The sequence below is a fragment of the Balaenoptera acutorostrata genome, chromosome X (genome assembly GCF_949987535.1).
Source record: "Balaenoptera acutorostrata chromosome X, mBalAcu1.1, whole genome shotgun sequence".
Lineage (NCBI taxonomy): Eukaryota > Metazoa > Chordata > Mammalia > Artiodactyla > Balaenopteridae > Balaenoptera > Balaenoptera acutorostrata.
This window is the reverse complement of record NC_080085.1, coordinates 100,917,769-100,939,066: the sequence shown is the minus strand read 5'-3', so window position 1 is coordinate 100,939,066 and position 21,298 is coordinate 100,917,769. Positions and strand designations below refer to the sequence as shown.

The 21,298-nt window shown below is 35.4% G+C and overlaps 1 protein-coding gene across 1 annotated transcript in view; it reads right to left on the bottom strand.

Annotated features, from left to right (window-relative positions):
* Positions 1-21,298, bottom strand: part of HTR2C (5-hydroxytryptamine receptor 2C) — a 115,438-nt gene that overhangs the window by 16,531 nt on the left and 77,609 nt on the right. Inside the window, exon 3 of the mRNA XM_007182323.2 lies at positions 20,669-20,869. Within this exon, the coding sequence (XP_007182385.2) occupies positions 20,669-20,869 (201 nt within the window). The remainder of the gene's footprint in view (positions 1-20,668; positions 20,870-21,298) is intronic.

The following is a 21,298-nucleotide window of genomic DNA, read 5'->3' as shown; positions in this document are numbered from 1 at the left end:
TATATATATATATATACACACACACACACAATGGAACATTACTCAGCCATAAAAAGAATGAAATCTTGTCATTTATGACAACATGGATGGACATAGAGGGTATTTTGCTAAGTGAAATGTCAGAGAAAGACAAAATAATGTATGATTTCACTTATATGTGGAATCTAAAAAACAAAATGAACAAACATAGCAAAACAGAAACAGAGTCATAGATACAGAGACCAAACAGGTTGTTTCCAGAGGGGAGGGGGGTAGGGAAGGAGAGGATTGGTGAGGGAGATTAAGAGGTACAAACTTCCAGTTACAAAATAAATGAGTCATGAGTATAAAATGTACAGTGTGGTGTATATAGTCAATAATTAAGTAATATCTTTGTATGGTGACATACTGTAACTAGATTTCTCATGGTGACCAATTTGAAATGTATAGAAATATCGAATCACTATGTTGTGTACCAGGAACCAACATAGTGTTGTAGGTCAATTACACTTCAAAAACAAATAAACAAACTCATAGAAAAAGAGATCAGATTTGTGGTTACCAGAGGCGGGAGGTGGGAGGAGGGGGAATTGGATGAAGACAGTCAAAAGGTACAAACTTCCACTTATAAGACAAATAAGTACTAGGGGCACAATGTACAGCATGACAAATATAATTAACTCTGCTGTATGTTATATATGAAAGTTATTAAGAGAGTAAAGAGTTCACATCACAAGGAAAAAAACTTTTATTTTTTAAATTTTGTATCTATATGAGATGATGGATATCCACTAAACTTATTTTGGTAATCTTTTCATGGTGCATGTAAGTCAAACCATTATGCTGTACACCTTAAATTTATACAGTGCTGTACGTCAATTATATCTCAATAAAACTAGAAGAAAAAATGCAAATTTTTTTGACCATCAAAATGTACAAACTCCCAGCTATAGTCATGATGCAGTAGCTGGTATCAGAGTCAGATTTAACTTCCTGCCACAAAAAACTATAAGAACTCGTAAGTAAATACTATCATTTCCTAATAATGGTGGAATAGTTTATAGAAGACTAGGTCTCCTGCTGACAACAATCAAAAGCCTGAACAAAATTTAAAACACCCAACATGCGAAGATACTTGAGAGTGAACAAAAAGCAGGTAGAAACTACAAGGGACTGCGCAATCAGAAAGAGGACAAGCTACAGGCAGGAGGGGGCTTAAAATTTCTATACAAACTTCCCTCACATTCTTGTTTGACAACTGAGTCCTTTATTTGTGACTCTCCAAGGAACTCATGGAGCAAGCAACATTTGAGAGGTTGAAAATATTTAATAGAGATCTCAACAGTTTTCTACTGAAAAGGAAACAGAGTTGGGAGTTTGCATCACCCCAAATTAGGAAAGCTTAGTAAACACCCTGGCCTTTTCATTTATACTCAGAAGGAGCATGCCTTAGGAAAAAAGCCGATTTCTTGAGAATAAAGGATTTGACCTAGGAATAAAAGCAAACCTGGAACCCACCATAAAAAAGCAAAAACAAGGCCTCCATAAGAGTATGTGTATAAAATTACTAAATATACAAAGAAACAGAAAAATGTGACCCATAATAAAGAAAAAAAATAACAATAGAAATAGATCCACACATGACCCAGATCTTGAAATTAACAGACAAGAGCTTTAACTATGATAAATATATTAAATCATCTACTAGAAAATGTAAACATATGGTGTAGAGGTGGGAATTTCAGGATAGATGTGGAAACTAAAGAAAAGAGGAAAGCCTCTAAAACTGAAAAAATTCATTATTTAAAATTAAGAAAAATCATTGGATGGGATCAATAGAAGTAATGATCAATGAACTTGAAGAAGGTCAATACATATCACTCAAATTTAAGCAAAATGATGAAACAAACTTTTTAAAATTGGACTTATTTTTTTCAGCCATGACAGAGTCCTTGGCATCAGACTTGCCATTCTTCCAAACACAATGATAAAACTGGACAGAATATGTGAGACAACTCTTTTCAGGCATTTGGCAGTATTTGGTATAGAATTTTGCTTTTTAAGATAAGGGAAACACATGAAATAAGTCCTTTATTCACTCTACCCCTCTCTAACTGGAGACAATTTCTTGATTGTGACACAGGGAAATGGAGCCCAAAAAGGGATGGGCTCTCTTGCTGAAATAAGCAGGCAGAGATCAGAGTTCAGGGCTGCCAAAGCACCTGGGACTTTCTGGGAAAGATATAAGAGAAGAGGGAACCATGCAGAGGAGGAGACCAAGAAGTATTTGTGAGCATACCCTCCAGGAATTTGATTGAGGGCTCGGGTGCACATCTGCAAATGAGACTCCATAAGGCCTAGCAGAGAGTGGTAGCTATGGGGACAAGAGCATAACAAATATATAGAGGTTACACAGTCCTAGAAGTTAGAGTCTGGCCCAGCCAGAAGGGAGACACCACACTAACACATTACTAACATCTTGAGGATTCAGCTGAAACGAAGGAACAGCCATGCTTAGCAGTAAGGATCATGGCCTTAAAAGATGCACCATAATAAAGCCTAAAACTGAACCTCAGCAGGATCAAGAACAGACAATAAATTAATAGCATGCCACCCCCAAATTGAACACTCTTTAAAAGAAACAACACATTCCAGACTCTTTGCAATGTATCATTTACAGTGCCCTGCATAAAATTACAAAAATATAGATAGGCTAAGAAATAAGAAATTAAGATATTAATTATACAAAAAAGCAGTCAATGAAAAAAGATTCCCTGTACCACTTAATATTGGAATGATCAGATAAGGAATTTATAGCAACTGTTATTAAGATGTTCAAGGACTTAAAGGCAAATGTGGTCCTAATGGGTTAAGGGATGCTAACTCTCAGCAGAGAAATGTAAATTGTAAAATGAATAGGATGGAAGTTTTGGAATTACAAGGTTAAATATTTGAATGAAAAATAAACTGCATAAGTTTAACAGACAAGTGGAGATGGCAGAAGAAAGGAACCATGAACTTGAAGATATTTATACAAATTAATCAGAAGAACAAAAAGAAAAAAAATTTAAAAATAGAGTTTCAGTGACCTGTGGGACAATATAAAGCACTCTGACACACACGTAAACTGGAGTCTAAGAAGAGGATAAATAATGGGGCAGGCAAATATTTGAAGAAATAGTGGTAGAAACTTCTCAAATTTGGTGAAAGGCATTAACCTACAGATCTATGAAGCTCAACAAATCTCTAGTAGAATAAACCCAAAGGAAACAAAACATAAGAATATTATAATCAAAGTACTTATAACCAATATAAATAAGAAATCTAAAAAGTAGCCAGAGAAAAATGACACATTTCATAGAGAAGATTAATATAGAAATATCCAAGGACTTTCACATCAGATTCCATAGAGAACGGAAGATAATAAAACTTTCTTTTAAGAGAATAAATATAAACGATACAAACTCACAGCCGTCAAACCAGAATTTTATGTTCAGTGAACAGATCCTTCAAAAATAAGGGTAAAATTAAGGCATTTTTCAGATAAACTAAAGCTGGAAGAATTTGTTGCTAATAGATCTTCATTAAAAGAAATGCTAAAGGAAGGTCTTTAGAGGTTGATGGAAATGATACCAGGTGGAATTTCATATCTACAAAAGGAAAGAGGAGCATGTGAAATGGTAAATATATAAGTAAATGTGAAAGACTAACTTTTGTTTTATCCTAATTTCTTAGAATGTATAAATGAGGTTTTGAAGCAAAAATAATTTAAATTTAAGGTTATGTCAGTAATATATGTAGAAGTAGCATACATGAAAACAACAACAAAAAGAAAAGGCTTGGTAAATGAAATTATACTATTTTAAATTTCTTACATTTCTGAAGTCTGAAGTGGGAAAGTGGTATATTATTGAATTTAAGGACGGTTATGAGCTAAGAAAGCATGTGGTAATTCCTAGATTAACCTAGATCAACTAAATATAATTTAAAAGATGTGTGGTCAAAAAAACAATAAAAGAACTGAAATGTAATGTTAATAATATTTGGTAAACAGAAGAGAAAGCAAGAAAAGAAGGATAGAGGAACAAAAATCAAATGAAACAAATAGAAAGCAAAGAAAAAGATGTCAGACTTAGGGCTTCCCTGGTGGCGCAGTGGTTGAGAGTCTGCCTGCCAATGCGGGGGACACGGGTTCGAGCCCTGGTCTGGGAGGATCCCACATGCCGCGGAGCAACTGGGCCCGTGAGCCACAATTACTGAGTCTGCACGTCTGGAGCCTGTGCTCTGCAACAAGAGAGGCCGCGATAATGAGAGGCCCGCGCACCGCGATGAAGAGGGGCCCCCGCTTGCCGCAACTGGAGAAAGCCCTCGCACAGAAATGAAGATCCAACACAGCCATAAATAAATAAATAAATAAATAAATAAATAAATAAAAAGATGTCAGACTTAAATCCAGTCATATCAATAATTATATAAAATGTAATTGGACCAAATACTCCAGTTAGAAGACAGCACTTTTTATAGTAGGATAAAAAAGCAAGACAATCACTGTCTAAAATAGATGAACTTTAAATATGAAGACACATACAGTCATATCTTGCTAAATTTACTTATTTATATTAGTAGTTTTCTTTTAAGTATAATAGATTCCTTAAGAGTTTCCACATAGACAATTGTTATCTTCAAGTTAAAATGTTTTAACTTTTCCCCCAATCTTTTTCTTTTTTTATAAATTTATTTATTAACCTAAACGACTATGTTACCCCTTGCTCTTTAATGTATGGTCTGTGGCCGGTGGCATTGGCATCACCTGGGAACATTTTATTTAATTTTATTTATTTTTGGCTGCGTTGGGTCTTTGTTGCTGCACGTGGGCTTTTTCTATTTGTGGCGAGCGGGGGCTACTCTTCGTTGTGGTGTGTGGGCTTCTCACTGCGGTGGCTTCTCTTGTTGCAGAGCACAGGCTCTAGGAGTGTGGGCTTCAGCAGTTGTGGCACGCGGGCTCAGTAGTTGTGGCTCACAGGCCCTAGAGCACAGGCTCACTAGTTGTGGTGCACAGGCTTTGTTGCTCTGCAGCATGTGGGATCTTCCCGGACCAGGCTCAAGCCTATGTCCCCTGCATTGGCAGGCGGATTTTTAACCACTGCACCACCATTCTCCCAATCTTTGTTATGTCTATTATTTATATTTGCCTTATTCACTGGCTATGAACTAAAGTGAGTCAAAATGGAAAGAAATAGAAAATTGAAATTTCTCTTCATCTATTAAAGTAATTGAACTAATATTTAAAAACTTCTCCAAATCCAAATGGCTTCATTGATTAATTCTTTCAAACATTTAAGAGAGAAACGTCAAATTTACACAAATGGAAAAGTAAGAAATACCCCTCACTAATGTTATGAGGCCAGCATAACCCTGATATGAAAACCTGATGTCTTTATCTGATAGGACTTTTATAGAACAATATCATTTATATACATAGATACAGAATTCCTCAATAACACCTGTAAATCTGTATATAAACTCTACCTCAACTGTTGACTGATCTTTAAACTACGCAGGCACAGAAGAAATATAGGAGGAATACACTAAAAAAGTAGGAGCTGGAAGCCAAGAAAACTGAGCAGAGGCATTAGATGATGCATAATGTGAGGGACACAAGTTTTATAGTTTGAGTACAGAAAGGTAACTGCCTACTATAAGGCAAAAACAATAATCTTCACAAGAGAAAACAAACTCCAGAATATCACAAAGTATAAAAATGTCCAGTTTTAAATCAAAAGTTATTAGTTATCCAAAGGAACAGAAAGGTGGGAACCACAATCAGTGAAAAGAGAAGCCAATATAAGTAAACTATATTTATTGGTCACAGATATTGGATTTAGAAGGGGAGGGTGGGATGAATTGGGAGATTAGGATTGACACATATACACTACTATGTATAAAATAGATAACTAATGAGAACCTCCTGTATAGCACAGGGAACTCTACTCAGTGCTCCGTGGTGACCTAAATGGGAAGGAAATCCAAAAAAGGGGAAAAAAAAGAAATCAGTTGCATTTCTATACACAAACAACAAAACATCTGAAAAAGGAATAAAGAAAACTATCCCATTCACAATAACTTCAAAAACTATAAAATACTTAAGAATAAATTTAATCAAGTAAGTGAAAGATCTGTTCAATATAAACTATAAGACCTTGGTGAAAGAAATTTAAAAGGACACAAACAAATGGAAAGTTACCCCATGTTCATGGATTGGAAGAATTAATATTGCTAAAATGTCCATACTACTAAACCCATTTATAGATTCAATGCAATCCCTATAAAATTCCATTGACATTTCTCACATAAATAGAAAAAGCAATCCTAAAATTTGTATGGATCCACAAAAGGCCCTAAATAGCCAAAGAATCATGAGAAAGAAGAACAGAACTGGAGACATCACACTTCAAAATATACTGCAAAGTAATTTAAATGGTATGGTACTGGCATAAAAATAGACACATAGACCAATGGAACAGAATAGAAAGCCCCCAAATTAACTCCTACATATCAAACTAATATTTGATGTGGCGCCAAGAACACTCAATGGGGAAAGGATAGTCTCTTCAACAAATAGTGTTGGAAAAATTGCATAACCACATGTGGAAAAATAAAATTGCACCCCTATCTTACATCAATCAAAAAGTAAACTAGCAGTGAATTAAAGATTTAAACATAAGACCTGATGCCATAAAACTCCTAGAAGAAAAGGAAGAAGAAGCTCCTTGACATTGGACTGGGCAATAATTTTTTTGGTATGATACCAAAAGCACAAACAACAAAAGCTAAGATCAACAACTAGGATTACATCAAACTAAAAAAAGATTCTGCACAGCAAAAAATAAATCAAAAAATGAAAAAGCAACCTATGAAATGGGAGAGAATATTTGCAAACAATATATCAGATAAGGGGTTAATATTCAAAATATATAAAGAACTCATACAACTGAATTTTATAAAAACAAACAACACAATAAAAAATGGGCACAGGAACCAAGTAGACTTTTTTTTTCAAAAAAAGACATATAAATAGCCATTAGGTACATAAAAAGATGCTCAGCATTACTAATCATCAGGAAAATGTAAATCAAAACCACAATAAGAAGGACTTCCCTGGTGGCGCAGTGGATAACACTCCGTGCTCCCAATGCAGGGGGCCCAGGTTCAATCCCAGGTCAGGGAACTAGATCCCACATGCATGCTACAACTAAGACTTCTCATGCCACAACCAGGGAGCTGGTGAGTCACAACTAAGGAGTCCACCTGCCACAACTAAGACCAGGTGCAACCTAATAAATAAATATATATTAAAAAAAACACAAAATAAGATATCACCTCACACTTGTTAGAATGGCTATCATCAAGAAGACAATAGATAATAAGTGTTGGAGAGGATGTGGTGATAAGAGAACACTTGCACATTGTTGGAGAAAATGTAAATTGTTGCAGCCACTATGGAAAACAATATGGAAGTTGTTCAAATAATTCAAAATAGAACTGTCATGTGATCCAGCAATTCCCCTTCTGGGTATATATATCCAGAGGAAATGAAAACAGGATTTTAAAGAGATATATTCACTACAGTGTTTATCTTTGTATTATTCACAATAGCCAAGAAATGAGAACAACTTGTGTGTCCATCAATGGATGATATATATGATATAATGGAGTATTATTAAGCCACGAGAAAGAAGGAAATCCTGCCATTTGCAACAACATGGATGGACCTTGAAGGCTTTAAGCTAAGTGAGGTAAGTAAGACAGAGAAAGACAAATATTATATCATTTCACTTATATGTGGGATCTAAAAAAGCCAAACCTGTAAAAACAGAGAGCAGAATGGTGGTTACCAGAGGCTGGTGGGTGAGGGAATTGGGGGTATGTTTTTTAAAGGTACAGACTTGGAGCTAGTAGATACATATGTCCTGGAGAGCTAACACACAGCATTGTGATTATAGTCAACAATACTGTATTATAAATGTCAAAGTAGCTAAGAGACTAGATCTTAATTGTTCTTAATACAAAAAAAGTAATGACTATTATATGATGTGATAGAGGTGTTAGCTAACACTACAGTGACAATCATATTGCAATATATAAATGTATCAAACCAACATGCTGTGCACCTTAAACAATTTTATACATCAATAATATTTCAATTTTTAAAAATGGACATTTTTTTCAAATGCTATTTATGCATATATTGAGATGATCATGTGGTTTTTGTTTTTTATTCTATTGATGTTAAACCAACCTTTCATATCTGGGATAAATTCCACTTGATCATGGTATGTAATTTTTTTAAATGTTGCCACATTCAGTGTGCTATTATTTTGGTATTCAATTATATTTCTATACACTAGCAATGAACAATCCAATAAATGAAATTAAGAAAACAATGCAACCAAGGGGGGAAAGCAGGTGGGGGGTGGTTGGTGGGATGAACTGGGAGACTGGGCTTGACATATATACACTAATATGTATAAAATAGATAACTAATAAGAACCTGCTGTATAAAAAAAATAAAATAAAATTCAAAAAAAACCCAATGCAATTTACAATAGCAATGAAAAGAATAAAGTACTTAGGAATAAATTTAACAAAAGAAATCTAAAACGTTTAAATTGAAGAGTACAAAACTGTTGAATGAAAGTAAATAATTTAAATGAATGGAAAAAAGCTTATGTCTATGGATTAGAAGATTTAAAATTGTTGAGATGGCAATACTCTCCAAAGTGATCTAAAGAGTCAACGCAATTCCTTTCAGCATCCCAGCTGACTTCTTTGTATGTAGAAATTGGCAAGCCAATTCTAAAATTCACATGGAATTGCAAAGGACCCAGAATAGCCAAAATAATCTTGAAATAGAACATAGTATGAGAACTCACACTTTCTGATTTTAAAACTTACTACAAAATAATGATAATCAAGACCATGAGGTACAGATGTAAAAATAGACATATAGATCACTGGAATAGAATTGAGAGTGCACAAGTAGACCTATGTATCTATAATCAGCTAATTTTCAACAAAGGTACCAGGACCATTGCTATGGTCTGAATGATTGTGTCCCTCTCAAAATTCATATGTTGACATCCTAACCCCCAAGGTGCTATTAGGAGGTGGGGCTTTTGGGAAGTGATTAAGTCACGAAAGCAGAGTGCTCATGAATGATATTAGTGCCCTATAAAAGAGGCTAGAGAAAGCTCCCTTGCCTTTCTGCCATATGAGGTTATAGTGAAAAGATGGCCATCTAGGAAGTGGGACTTCACCAGACACCCAATCTGTCAGTGCCATGATCTTGGACTTCCCAGCCTCCAGAACTGTGAGAAATAAATATTTTTTTGTTTATAAGCCACTTAGTTTATGGTATTTTGTTACAATAGCCTGTAAAAACTAAGACAACCATTTGATGGGGGAAAGAATAGTCTTTTTAAATGGTGCTGGGATAACTGATGTCAACATGCAAAAGGAGGAAGTTGGATCCTTACCTTTCACCATTTACAAAAATTAACTCAAAATGAATCAAAGACCTAAATGTAAGAGGTAAAAATTATACAACTTTTAGAAGAAAACATAGGGATACACCCTTATAATTCTAGCATTAAGAATGTTTTACTAAATGTGATACTAAGAGCACAAGCAACAAAAGAAAAATAGATAAATTGAACTTCATCAAAATTAAAAACTTTTGTACTGCAAATGATGCCATCAAGAAAGTGAAAGGACAACTCACAGAATGGTAGAAATACTTAGAAGTCATATGTCTTCTGTGTGTCTTTCATCCAGAACATATGAAAATGCTTACAATTCAATAGTAACAGAGAGATAACCCAATTAAATTGGGCAAATGATATGAATCTTTCCAAAGAAGGTATACAAATGACCAATATGTACATGAAAATATGCTCATCATCATTAGCTATTAAGGAAATGCAAATCAAAATCACAATGAGATACCACTTTATACATACTAGGACAGGTATAATCATATATATAAACAGCAAAAAATGTAGGTAACAATGTGAAGAAGTTGGAATCCTCCAATAAGGTTGATGGGAATTTAAAATGGTGCATCAGCTTTGGAAATAATTCAGCAGTTACAATGTGATCAAGGAATTCCTTAGTTATATATGCAAGAGAATTGAAAACAGGTGTTCAAAGAAAAATTGCTCCATGAATGTTCACAGCAGCATTATTCATGATTAAAAAAGACTGGAAATAACCCAAATGCCCATCAGCAGAAGAGTGAAAAGATAAGTGGTGGTATATACATACAACAGAATCTTATTCACACTTAAAAGATTACTGAGTGAAAAAGCCAATCACATAAGACCACATATTATATGATCATAACTACATGATATCCCATCTATTGCCAGAGTAGGCACACCTATAGAGACAGGTAATTGATTAGTTCTTGCCTAGGCATGGGGGATGGGTAGGTAGGGGTGGTGATACTTACAAGGTTTTTTTTTTTGTGGTGACAAAAATGTTTTAAAACTAATAGAGGTGATGGTTGCACACATCTATGAAATATTAAAAACCATTGAATTGTATACTTTAGGTGAGTTATATCTGAATTATTTCTCAATCAACTGCTAAAAACTAACAAAGAAAGGAAAAAGGCAAATGAAGTACTAATGTATGCTACAACAAGGAAGAATTGAAAAACATGATATTTGAAAGAAGGCAGATAGAGAAGGTCACATATTGTATGACTCTATTCATAGCAAATGTCCAGAGTAGGCCAATCCATAGAAATAAAAAGTAAATTAGTGATGTCTAAGGTCTTCGGAGAGAGGACTGGGGAATGACTCTTTTAAATACTTTTTTTTTTGGTGTCATGAAGATGCTCTATAATTAAATAATGGTGATGGTTGTACAACCTTGTGAATACACTAAAAACTATTGAGTTGTACACTTAAAATGGTAAATTTTAAGTATATTAACTATATCATGATAAGAAAAAAGTAAACAGGAAAGGTGGAATGGAGCAACAATAAAGATAAAAGATGAATAGAAAACAAATGTCAAAAACAATATCAATAATCACATTAAATGTAAACTGACTAAACCCTCTAATCAAAAGTTAAAGGTAATCAGATTGAATAAAAAGTTTTAAAAAGAAAACAGAGACTAAATTCTTTGCTGCTAACATGAGATATATTTTGATTATGAACATACATATAGGTTGAAAGTAAAGAATTGAAATATATACTACATGAAATGATATGCATAAAACACTATAGTACATATTAATTTCAGATAACATATACTTAATAGTATGATTAGTATTAGAGGCAAAGAGGGAGATTGCATAACTAAAAATGGGTTAATATAGCAGGATGATATAATAATTTAAAAATATATATGCACCTAATAACACAGTTCCAAAATACATGAAGCAAAATCAACAGAATTGAAAGGAGAAGTAAATAAATTAAGATTTTTATTTGGAGATTCAATATCAAACTCTCAAAAATTAATAGGATGAATAGACAGAAAAGTAGAAGGATATAGTAGACCTGAAAAGCACTATGAACCAATTCAACATAATTAAGATTTATACAACTTTCACACAACAGCAAGATACAAATTCTATTCAAGCGCCTATAGACTATAAACCAGGACACACTGGAACATATCCAGAGACATAAAACAAGACGCAAAAATTTCATGGTCTAAAGGTATTGAAATCATACAGAGTCTGTTCTCTTATTACTGTGGAATTTTGTTAGAAATCACTATCAAAATGTATTTGGAAATAACCCACATATTTTCAAGTGCAATGTGACATTTACCAAGAGAGATCTTTGACTTAACTATTGAAAGCCTCAATAAAGTTAAAAGACTGAAAAAAACACAGAGGGTGATTGCAGAGAAGAAAGCATTTAAATGAGAAATTAATATCAAAAGATACTTAAAAACCCCCATATATTTGGAAATTAAATGTCCACTTTTATATGATGGGTGTATCTAAGAAGCCATAACAAGGAAAATTAGAAAATATTTGGAACCGAATAAAAATGAAAAGAGAATTTATCAGAATTTGTTGGATGCAGCTGAAGCTACTCAATGCAACTAAATATAACGTGGAATCCTGAATAAGGTATGAAAACAAATAATGGACACTAGCAGAAAATGTTGTGAAATTTGAACAAAAGCTGTACTTTAGTTAATAATACTGTATGACATGTTGATTTCCTGGTTTTGTTCATTGTACTATGGGTATACAAAATGTTAATATTCAGTGAAGTAGGATGAGGGATGTAAGGGGACTCTCTGTGCTATTCTGCAGCTTTTCTGTAAGTCTACAATTAGCTAAAAAAATAATAAAAACTGGCATTACCAAGTGGCAATGAAATCATGGATCAACTAGAACTCACGTATGTTGCTGGTGGGAATACAGAATAGTACTGCCACTTTGAAAACTGGTTTGGTAGTTTGTTTGTTTATTTATTTTAAATAAAGATAAACCTACAACTTTGTTTTGACCCAGCAATTCCATTCCTAAGTATTTACCCAAGAGAAATAAAAACAGAGAACCTAAAATAGACTTTGAAAAATAATTCTCATACCAATTTTATTCCTAATAGTCCCAAACTGAAAAGAATGTAAATATCCATCTGGAGATAATTGAATAAACAACTGGTAGTATATTCATGTGATGATAGTTACTTAGCAATAAAAAAGAGCAAGTTAATGATAAGTGCAACAAAATGGATGTATCTCAAAATCACTATATTGAAAAAAGATGATAGACACATAAAAGAATGCAATGTTTATTTTCATTTATTTGAATATCTGGGAAAGTTAAAACTAAATATTAGTAATAAAGATAAGAACAATGGTTGTCCCATTACAGGTGTATTGCCTGGAAAGTGAATGGGGACAATTATTGAGTGGTAGAATTACTTTAAATCTTGTTTTTTTCTGATGGTTACATAGAAATTATCATTTTTTCTTACTCATCAATCACTATATATAAAAATCTGTACATTTTATTGTATGTAAATTATATCTTGGCAACAAAAAGGAAAAAAACAAGGCTGCACCAAATACATTGTACAATTGTTTCTATTTACTGTATAAGCTAAAGTGCAAAGCTACAATCTTTAAGAGACAGAAAGCCCATGTTTGAGCTCCCATTCACACGAGCTTCCTCCTGATGAGCAATTTTGAAACTATGTTTTAAGGAAATAGAGCCCAGTCAAAGTGTAGCACTTTTGCTGGGAAGTTGAGACATAAATAACATTTCAGAGCTGAATGGAGACAAATTTGGGTGTTATGCCAGGAGAGAATGGACAGACACACAGGGGATTCTCTAAAACTTGCATAAAATTTCTTCTCATGATTTTGGCCAACTCCTGAGATGCAAATGACCTAGGTAAGCCTCTTGGGGTCCTAGCATATAACAGACACTGGAAGGCTGGAAAGCAAATCTGAGATTTTAGAGATCGTATACGCATAGTGGACCATCTTTGTAAAATACTCAGGGCCTTTAGTTGAGACTGAAGTAAGGCTATGCGCTAGGAATCTAATACAGTATACAGGTGATATGCTGATAATTTAACTTTCAGTTAGAACAAAATTTAACACTTACGAGAGAAAGATGACAAAATCAAGGACTTTTATAACATAATACCCACAATACTGGGCATACAATTAAAAGTACTAGATATGCAAAGAACATAGAAGCAGCAACTGCTGATCAGAAAATGAAAGAGTTAATAAAAGAGACCCTGAGGTGATTGAGTAATCAAATAAAATCCAAAGGCAAAGAGAATCTTGAAAGCAGCAAAAGAGAAGCAATGCATCACAGATGAGGAATCCCTAAGTTTTACTGATTTCTCACCAGAAACCATGGAGGCCAGGAGGCATTGGGATGACATACTCAAAGTCATGGAATAAAAATATTATTAACCAATAATATTATGTCCAGCAAAGCTACTCTTTAAAAATGAAAGAGAAGTTAAATGTTTCCAGTAAACAAAAGCTACGAATTTGTTGCTAGCAAATGTGCCCTACAAGGAATATTATAATAGCACTTCCCTGGTGGTGCAGTGGTTAAGAATCCACCTGCCAATGCAGGGGACATGGGTTCGAACCCTGGTCAGGGAAGATCCCACATGCCACGGAGCAACTAAGCCCATGCGCCACAACAAGTGAGCCTGTGCTCTAGAGCCCGTGAGCCACAACTACTGAGCCCACATGCCACAACTACTGAAGCTCCTGTGCCTAGAGCCTGTGCTCTGCAGCAAGAGAAGCCACCGCAATAAGAAGCCCACACACCGCAGCAAAGAGTACCCCCGCTTGCCGCAACTAGAGAAAGCCCACACGCAGCAATGAAGACCCAACACAGCCAAAAATAAATAAATGAATAAACTTACAAAAGGAAAAAGAAATACTATAGGGAGTCTTCCAGGATGAAATAAAAAACAACAAAAGTTGATTTTGGGGGGAAAATTTCCAACATTGATAAAACTTTAACTAGACTTACCAGAATAAAGAGCGACGATGCAAATTACTAAAAACATGAATAGAAGAGGATACATGACAGAAATAAAATGGATTATAGGGAAATACTATGAATAACTGCATGCCAACTAATCAGAAAATCTACATGAATTTTTAAAGTAATTTTTATTGGAGTATATTTGATTTACAATGTTGTGTTAGTTTCAGGTGTACAGCAAAGTGAATCAGTTATACATATACATATAGCCACTCTTTTTTAGATTCTTTTCCCATATAGATCATTACAGAGTACTGAGTAGAATTCCCTGTGCTGTACAGTAAGTCCTTATTTGTTATTTATTTTATATATATTGGTGTGTATATATCAATCCCAATCTCCCAATTTATCCCTCCCCCCCCCCACCTCCGGTAACCATAAGTTTGTTTTCTACATCTGTGACTCTATTTCTGTTTTGTAAATAAGTACATTTGTACCATTTTTTTTAGAATCCACATATAAGCGATATCATATGATATTTGTCTTTCTCTGTCTGACTTACTTCACTCAGTAAGATAATCTCTAGGTCCAGCCATGTTGCTGCAAATGGCATTATTTCATTCTTTTTTATGGCTGAGTAATTTTCCATTGTATATATGTACCACATCTTCTTTATCCACTCCTCTGCCAATGGACATTTAGGTTGCTTCCATGTCTTGGCTATTGTAAATAGTGCTGTGATGAACATTGGGGTGCATGTATCCTTTTGAATTATAGTTTTCTCTGGATATATGCCCAAGAGTGGGATTGCTGGATCATATGGTAGCTCTATTTTTTGTATTTTAGGGAACCTCCATACTGTTCTCCATAATGGTTGTACCAATTTACATTCCCACCAACAGTATAGGAAGGTTCCCTTTTCTCAACACCCTCTCCAGCATTTATTGTTTTTAGATTTTTTTATGATGGCCAGTCTGACTGGTGTAACATGATACCTCATTGTAGTTTTGATTTGCATTTCTCTAATAATTAGTGATGTTGAGCATCTTTTCATGTACTTTTTGGCCACCTGTATGTCTTTATTGGAGAAATGTCTGTTTAGATCTTCCACCCATTTTTGGACTGGGTTGTTTGTTTTTTTGATATTGAGCTGCATGAGCTATTTGTATATTTTGGACATTAATCCCTTGTCGGTCGCTTCATTTGGAAATATCCTCTCCCATTCTATGGGTTGTGTTTTTGTTTTGTTTATGGTTTCCTTTTCTGTGCAAAAGCTTTTAAGTTTAATTAGGTCTCATTTATTTACTTTTGCTTTTATTTTCTTTAGGAGATGGATCAAAAAAGATATTGCTGCAATTTATGTCAGAGAGTGTTCTGCCTATGCTAAGAGTTTTATAGTATCTGGCCTTACAGTTAGGCTTTTAATCCATTTTGAGTTTATTTTTGTGTATGGTGTTAGAGTATGTTCTAATTTCATTCTTTTACATGTAGCTCTCCAGTTTTCCCAGCACCACTTATTGAAAAGACTGTCTTTTCTCCATTGTATATTCTTACCTTCTTTGTCATAGATTAGTTGACCATAGGTATGTGGGTTTATTTCTGGACTCTATTCTGTTCCATTGATCTGTATGTCTGTTTTTCTGCCAATACCATGCTGTTTTGATTACTGTAGATTTGTAGTATAGTCTGAAGTCAGGGAGCCTGATTCCTCCAGCTCCATTTTTCTTTCTCAAGATTGCTTTGGCTATTTGGGGTCGATGCAGAGATATACCATGTTCTTGGATTGGAAGAATCAAAATTGTCAAAATGACTATACTACCCAAAGCAATCTACAGTTTCAATGCAATACCTATCAAATTACCAATGGCATTTTTCACAGAATTAGAACAAAAAATTTACAATTTGTATGGAAATACATGAATTTTAAAAAATACACCACCTGTGAAGACTAATTCACAAAGAAAACGAAAATCTGAATAGACCTGTTACAAGTAAAGAGATTCCATTTGACATTAAAAAACTCCACTAAGTACTGCTCAGGCCCAAATGGCTTCACTGGTGAATTCTATCAAATATCTAAAGAATTAACACCAATCATTCAAAAACTCTTCCAAAAAATAGAAAAAGAAAGAGTATTTCCCATCTCATTTTATGAGGCTAGTATTACTCCTGATACCAAAAAATAGACAAAGACGTCATATAAAAAGAAAAACCACAGACCAGTACTTTTTCTTAATATAAGTACAAAAATCCTCAACAACATACTAGCCAACCAAATCCAGCAACATATAAAAATGAGTATACATCAAGACCCAGGGGAATTTATCCAAAGAATGCAAGGTTGTATCAGCATGTGAAAATCGATCAATGTAACGTGATATTAATAGAATAAAGGACAAAATCCAATGTGGTTTTATAACAATATAGTGACCATACAAAAAATAGAAGGGAACTTCCTCAACCTCATAGAGGACATCTGTAAAACACCTACAGCTAACATCTTACTTCATTATGAAAGACTGAAAGAGTTCCTCCTAAGATCAGAACAAACAAGTTTGCTTTTACCACTTCTATCCAACTTTGTACTGGAGGTTTTAAGCAGAGAATTTAGGCAAGAAAAAGAAATTAAAAGATATCTAGATTTTAAAGAAAGAAGTAAAACCATCTTTATTTGAAGATTACATGATCTGGTACTAGGAAGCAAGTTTAGCAAGTCTTCAGGCTACAAGAGTAATATAAAAGAATCAATTGTAGTAGTATATAATAGCAATGGACAATCTATAAATGAAATAAAACAATTCAAATCTCAATAGCATCAAAAAATAATAAAACATTTAGAAATAACTTTGACAAAAGAAGTGCAAGACTTGTACAATGAAAACTGCAAAAAAATTTTGAAAGAAATTTAAAAATATCTAAATACATGTAAAGATATCTCATGTTTATGGATTGGAAGACTTAACATTGTTAAGATGACAATACTCTATTAACTGATCTACAAATTCAATGCTTACTTATCAAAATCCTAGAAGTCTTATTTTTCAAAACTGAGAAACTGCTTAAAAAATTCATAGGGAGTTGCAAGGAACCCAGTAGCCAAAACAATATTGAGCAAGGAGAGCAAATTTGGAGCACTCACACTTCCACATTTCAAAATATACTACAAAACTACAGTAATTAAGATTGTGTAGTACTGAAATAAGGAAAGTCTTGTAGATTAACAGAATAGAATTGAATAGAATTTATATGCCAACAAATTAGATAACCTAGATTCATACAACCTACCAAGATAAATCATGAAAAAATAGAAAATCTGAACGGACCAGTAATGAGTAAGGTGATTGAAGCAGTAATAAAAAAACTTCTCAACAAAGAAAAGTCCAGTACCAGATGGTTTCATTGGTTAATTCTACCAAACATTTTACGAAATAGGGCCAATCCTTCTCAAACTGTTCCAAAAAAATTGAAGAGGAGAGAACACTTCCAAACTCATGTTATGGAGTCGGCATTACCCTGATATCAAAGCCATATAAGGACACTACATAAAAGAAAACTACAGGCCAATAATACTACAGGCCCTAATGAATATAGATGCAGAAATCCTTAACTAAATAAAGTTGACTCTTGAACAACATGAGTTTGAACTGTGTGGGTCCACTTATATGTGGATTTTTTCAATAAATACAGTATAAAGATGGAGGAGTAGGAAGTCCCTGAGCTCACCTCCTCTCACAGGCACACCAAAATTACAACTGTTTACAGAGCAACTATTGATGGGAAATACTGAAATCCACCAGAAAAGATCTTCTACAACTAAAGGTATAAATAAGGAACCACAATGGGAGGAGGGGTGGAGTCATGGTATAGTCAAGACCTATAAACAGGAGAATAATTACAATTGCAGAGGTTTTCCCAAAGGAATGAAGGGTCTGATCACCACATTGTGCTCCCCAGCCCAGGGGTCCTGCACCAGGAAAATGAGCCCCCAGATCATTTGGCTTTGAAGGCCAGCAGGGCTTACTTTTGGGAGATCCAGAAGGCTGTGAAAACAAAGACTCCACTCCTAAAGGGCGCACACAAAATCTCACACTCTTTTGGACCCAGGGCAGAAGCAGTAATTTGAAACTAGTCTGGGTCAGACCCGCATGCTGATCTTGAGGAGTCTCTTGAAGAGGCAGGAGGCAACAGGAGCTCACCCTGGTGAAATAGGTACTGGCGGCAGCCATTTTTGAGAGCTCTATCACGTTCTACCATGTGGACACTGACGCTGGCAAGCACCATTTTGGAACCCTCCATGTAGCTTATTTGTCTTGGGACCCAGCAGGCCCATGCCCACCAGTACTGGGATGCCTCAGGCCAAGCAACTAGCTGAGTGGGGATACAGCACCACCCACCAATAGGCAGGCTGCCTTAAGACCCCCTGAGCCCACAGCCACCCTTGGACATGGCCTTGTCCACCAGAGGTCCCAGGACCTGGCCTAACACACCAGTACACAGGCACTAGATCTGGGGCCCCCAGGACCCTCTAGCCAGAGAATCCAGGACCCAGCTCTGCTCACTAGTGAACAAGCATAAGCCCCAGGACACCCTGGGTCCCAGCTCAGCCCACAAGCAAGCTGGCTCTAGGGACCAGCCTGACCCACCAGTGGGATGTCAGCTGCCCCAGGATTCTGGGTCCCAGACACCAGCCCCAGGACCACTATAATCCTGAAGCCTGGTGTGGCAGAACCCAGCCCACCCACCAGCAGGCTGGTACCAGCTCTAAGACACCATGAGCTCCATAGCCAGCTGCCCTGGGATCAGGCCCCACTCACCAGTGAGCCTACACAAGCTTCAGGACACCATGGACCCTTTGGCCAGCTGTGTCAGAAAATGGGCCCACCCACCAGTAGTCTGACAATAGCTCTAGGACCCGTGGGTGCTGTAGCCAGAGACCCCAGGACATATCTCTAATTGCCAGTGGGCTGGCACTAGCCCCAGGATATGGCTTCACCCACCAGCGGACAGGCATCTTCCCTAGGACCCCCCAGTCCCTGGTCCTAAACAGCAATAGGCCATCTCTAGCTGTGGGACACCTTGGGTTCCTCAGCCAGCAGCCCCTGGATCCATCCCCACCTGCAGCTGGCTGACACTAGCTTTGGGATACCTTGGGTCCTCCATCCAGGGAGCCCAGGGCCCAGTTCCACACACCAGTGAGTCAGCACTAGCACTTGGACACTCTAGGCCCTGGCCTTGCCCACCAGCAGACTGATACCAACCTTGGAACCCCCTGGGACAAATCCCCATCCACCAGTAGGCCAACACCAGCTCTGAGATATCTTGGCCCCCTCAGCCAAAATCTTTAGATGATATCAGTAAAGACATCTTGATCTTGTAAAGTTTATCAGAATCTTTTACAGAAACATAACTTTGAAGAGGGATTATTTAATGAGACACTAAATGTAAGTTCCAACTGGAGGAGAAAAAAAAGGAAAAAGTGGATTGTAAAATTCCTTATATTCCAATTGGTTAAATTTTGTGACTTGAATATTAGTATTGTTGAGCATGAGTATTTTAAATAAAAGCAGTAAGATGATCATTTCTCTCCCTTTAACCTCCCCCAAATCTTTAAAGAAACCAATAGATGTTTTTGTTTCTGTATAACCAGAATTCAAGGAGATATTTAAAAACGAAGGGGAAATAGTATATTTTAGGTTGATTAACAGCATAAATTTTGACATGTTTACTTTGTGAAGATTCGTATTGCACTATAAATTTTTCCACTGAAGATATAGAATTAGAATAAAAATATTAAGATTAATATTCTGGGATAGATTGATCTCTTCTAAGATTTAAAAGCTGCATTTTAAAAATTTAGATTTTACCATATATCTTTGTCATCTTCAAATAGTTTTAATTATCTCAAAGGTTATGTGTCTGTGTTGCAGAATTCATTGGCATTTTTGACACATAAAATAATTTAGCAGGATAAATGGAAACTTTACATTTGCATATTTATATAGTTTACATTTCTTACATTATTGTTAACCTAAATATCAGATAAATAGGTTAAGAATAATTATTAAATAGAAGAATCCCGATTAAACGCAAATGTTACCAGTCGGCGTCTGTACGTTGTTCACAGTACATAATCCGAAAGTATTGAGCATAGCCGCTGCAATTCTACTGGCCAAGAAAGTTAATTACCTAAAGAAATTGCCCAAACAATAGCAATCTTCATGATGGCCTTAGTCCGTGAATTGAAACGGCTATGCTCAATAGGATTACGTATTGCTACATACCGATCCAGCGAAATAGCGCAGAGGTGCATGATGGACGCTGTAGAAAATAAAACATCTAAAGAAATCCAGACGGGGCACAAATATCTAGGTAATGGCCAGACATAATCTGAAAGAGAACAGAGAGAAGACAAGAACATATTATGTAAATTATACCAACTGTAGTTTTAAATTTAGTCTACTTAGTTTTTCTTCTCATAATCTAAGTTTATAAAAGAAAGTGAAATTTGGTAAACATTGTTTTCCATAGTAATGATATGACAATGATGATGATAATGCATTCAGTGTTACATACATTATTTTTTATTGAGGTAAAATTTACATATTATAAAATTAATCACTTTAAAGTGTACAATCTAGAGGCATTTAATCCATTCACAACATTATGCAACCATCACCTCTTTCTAGTTCCAAAACATTTCATCCTTGCAAAAGGAAACCACTACCCATTAGGCAGTTATTCTCCATTTTCGCCGCCCCCCCCCCAGCCCCTGACAATTTCTTATCTGCTTTTTGTCTCTTGAATTTAGCTAATCTG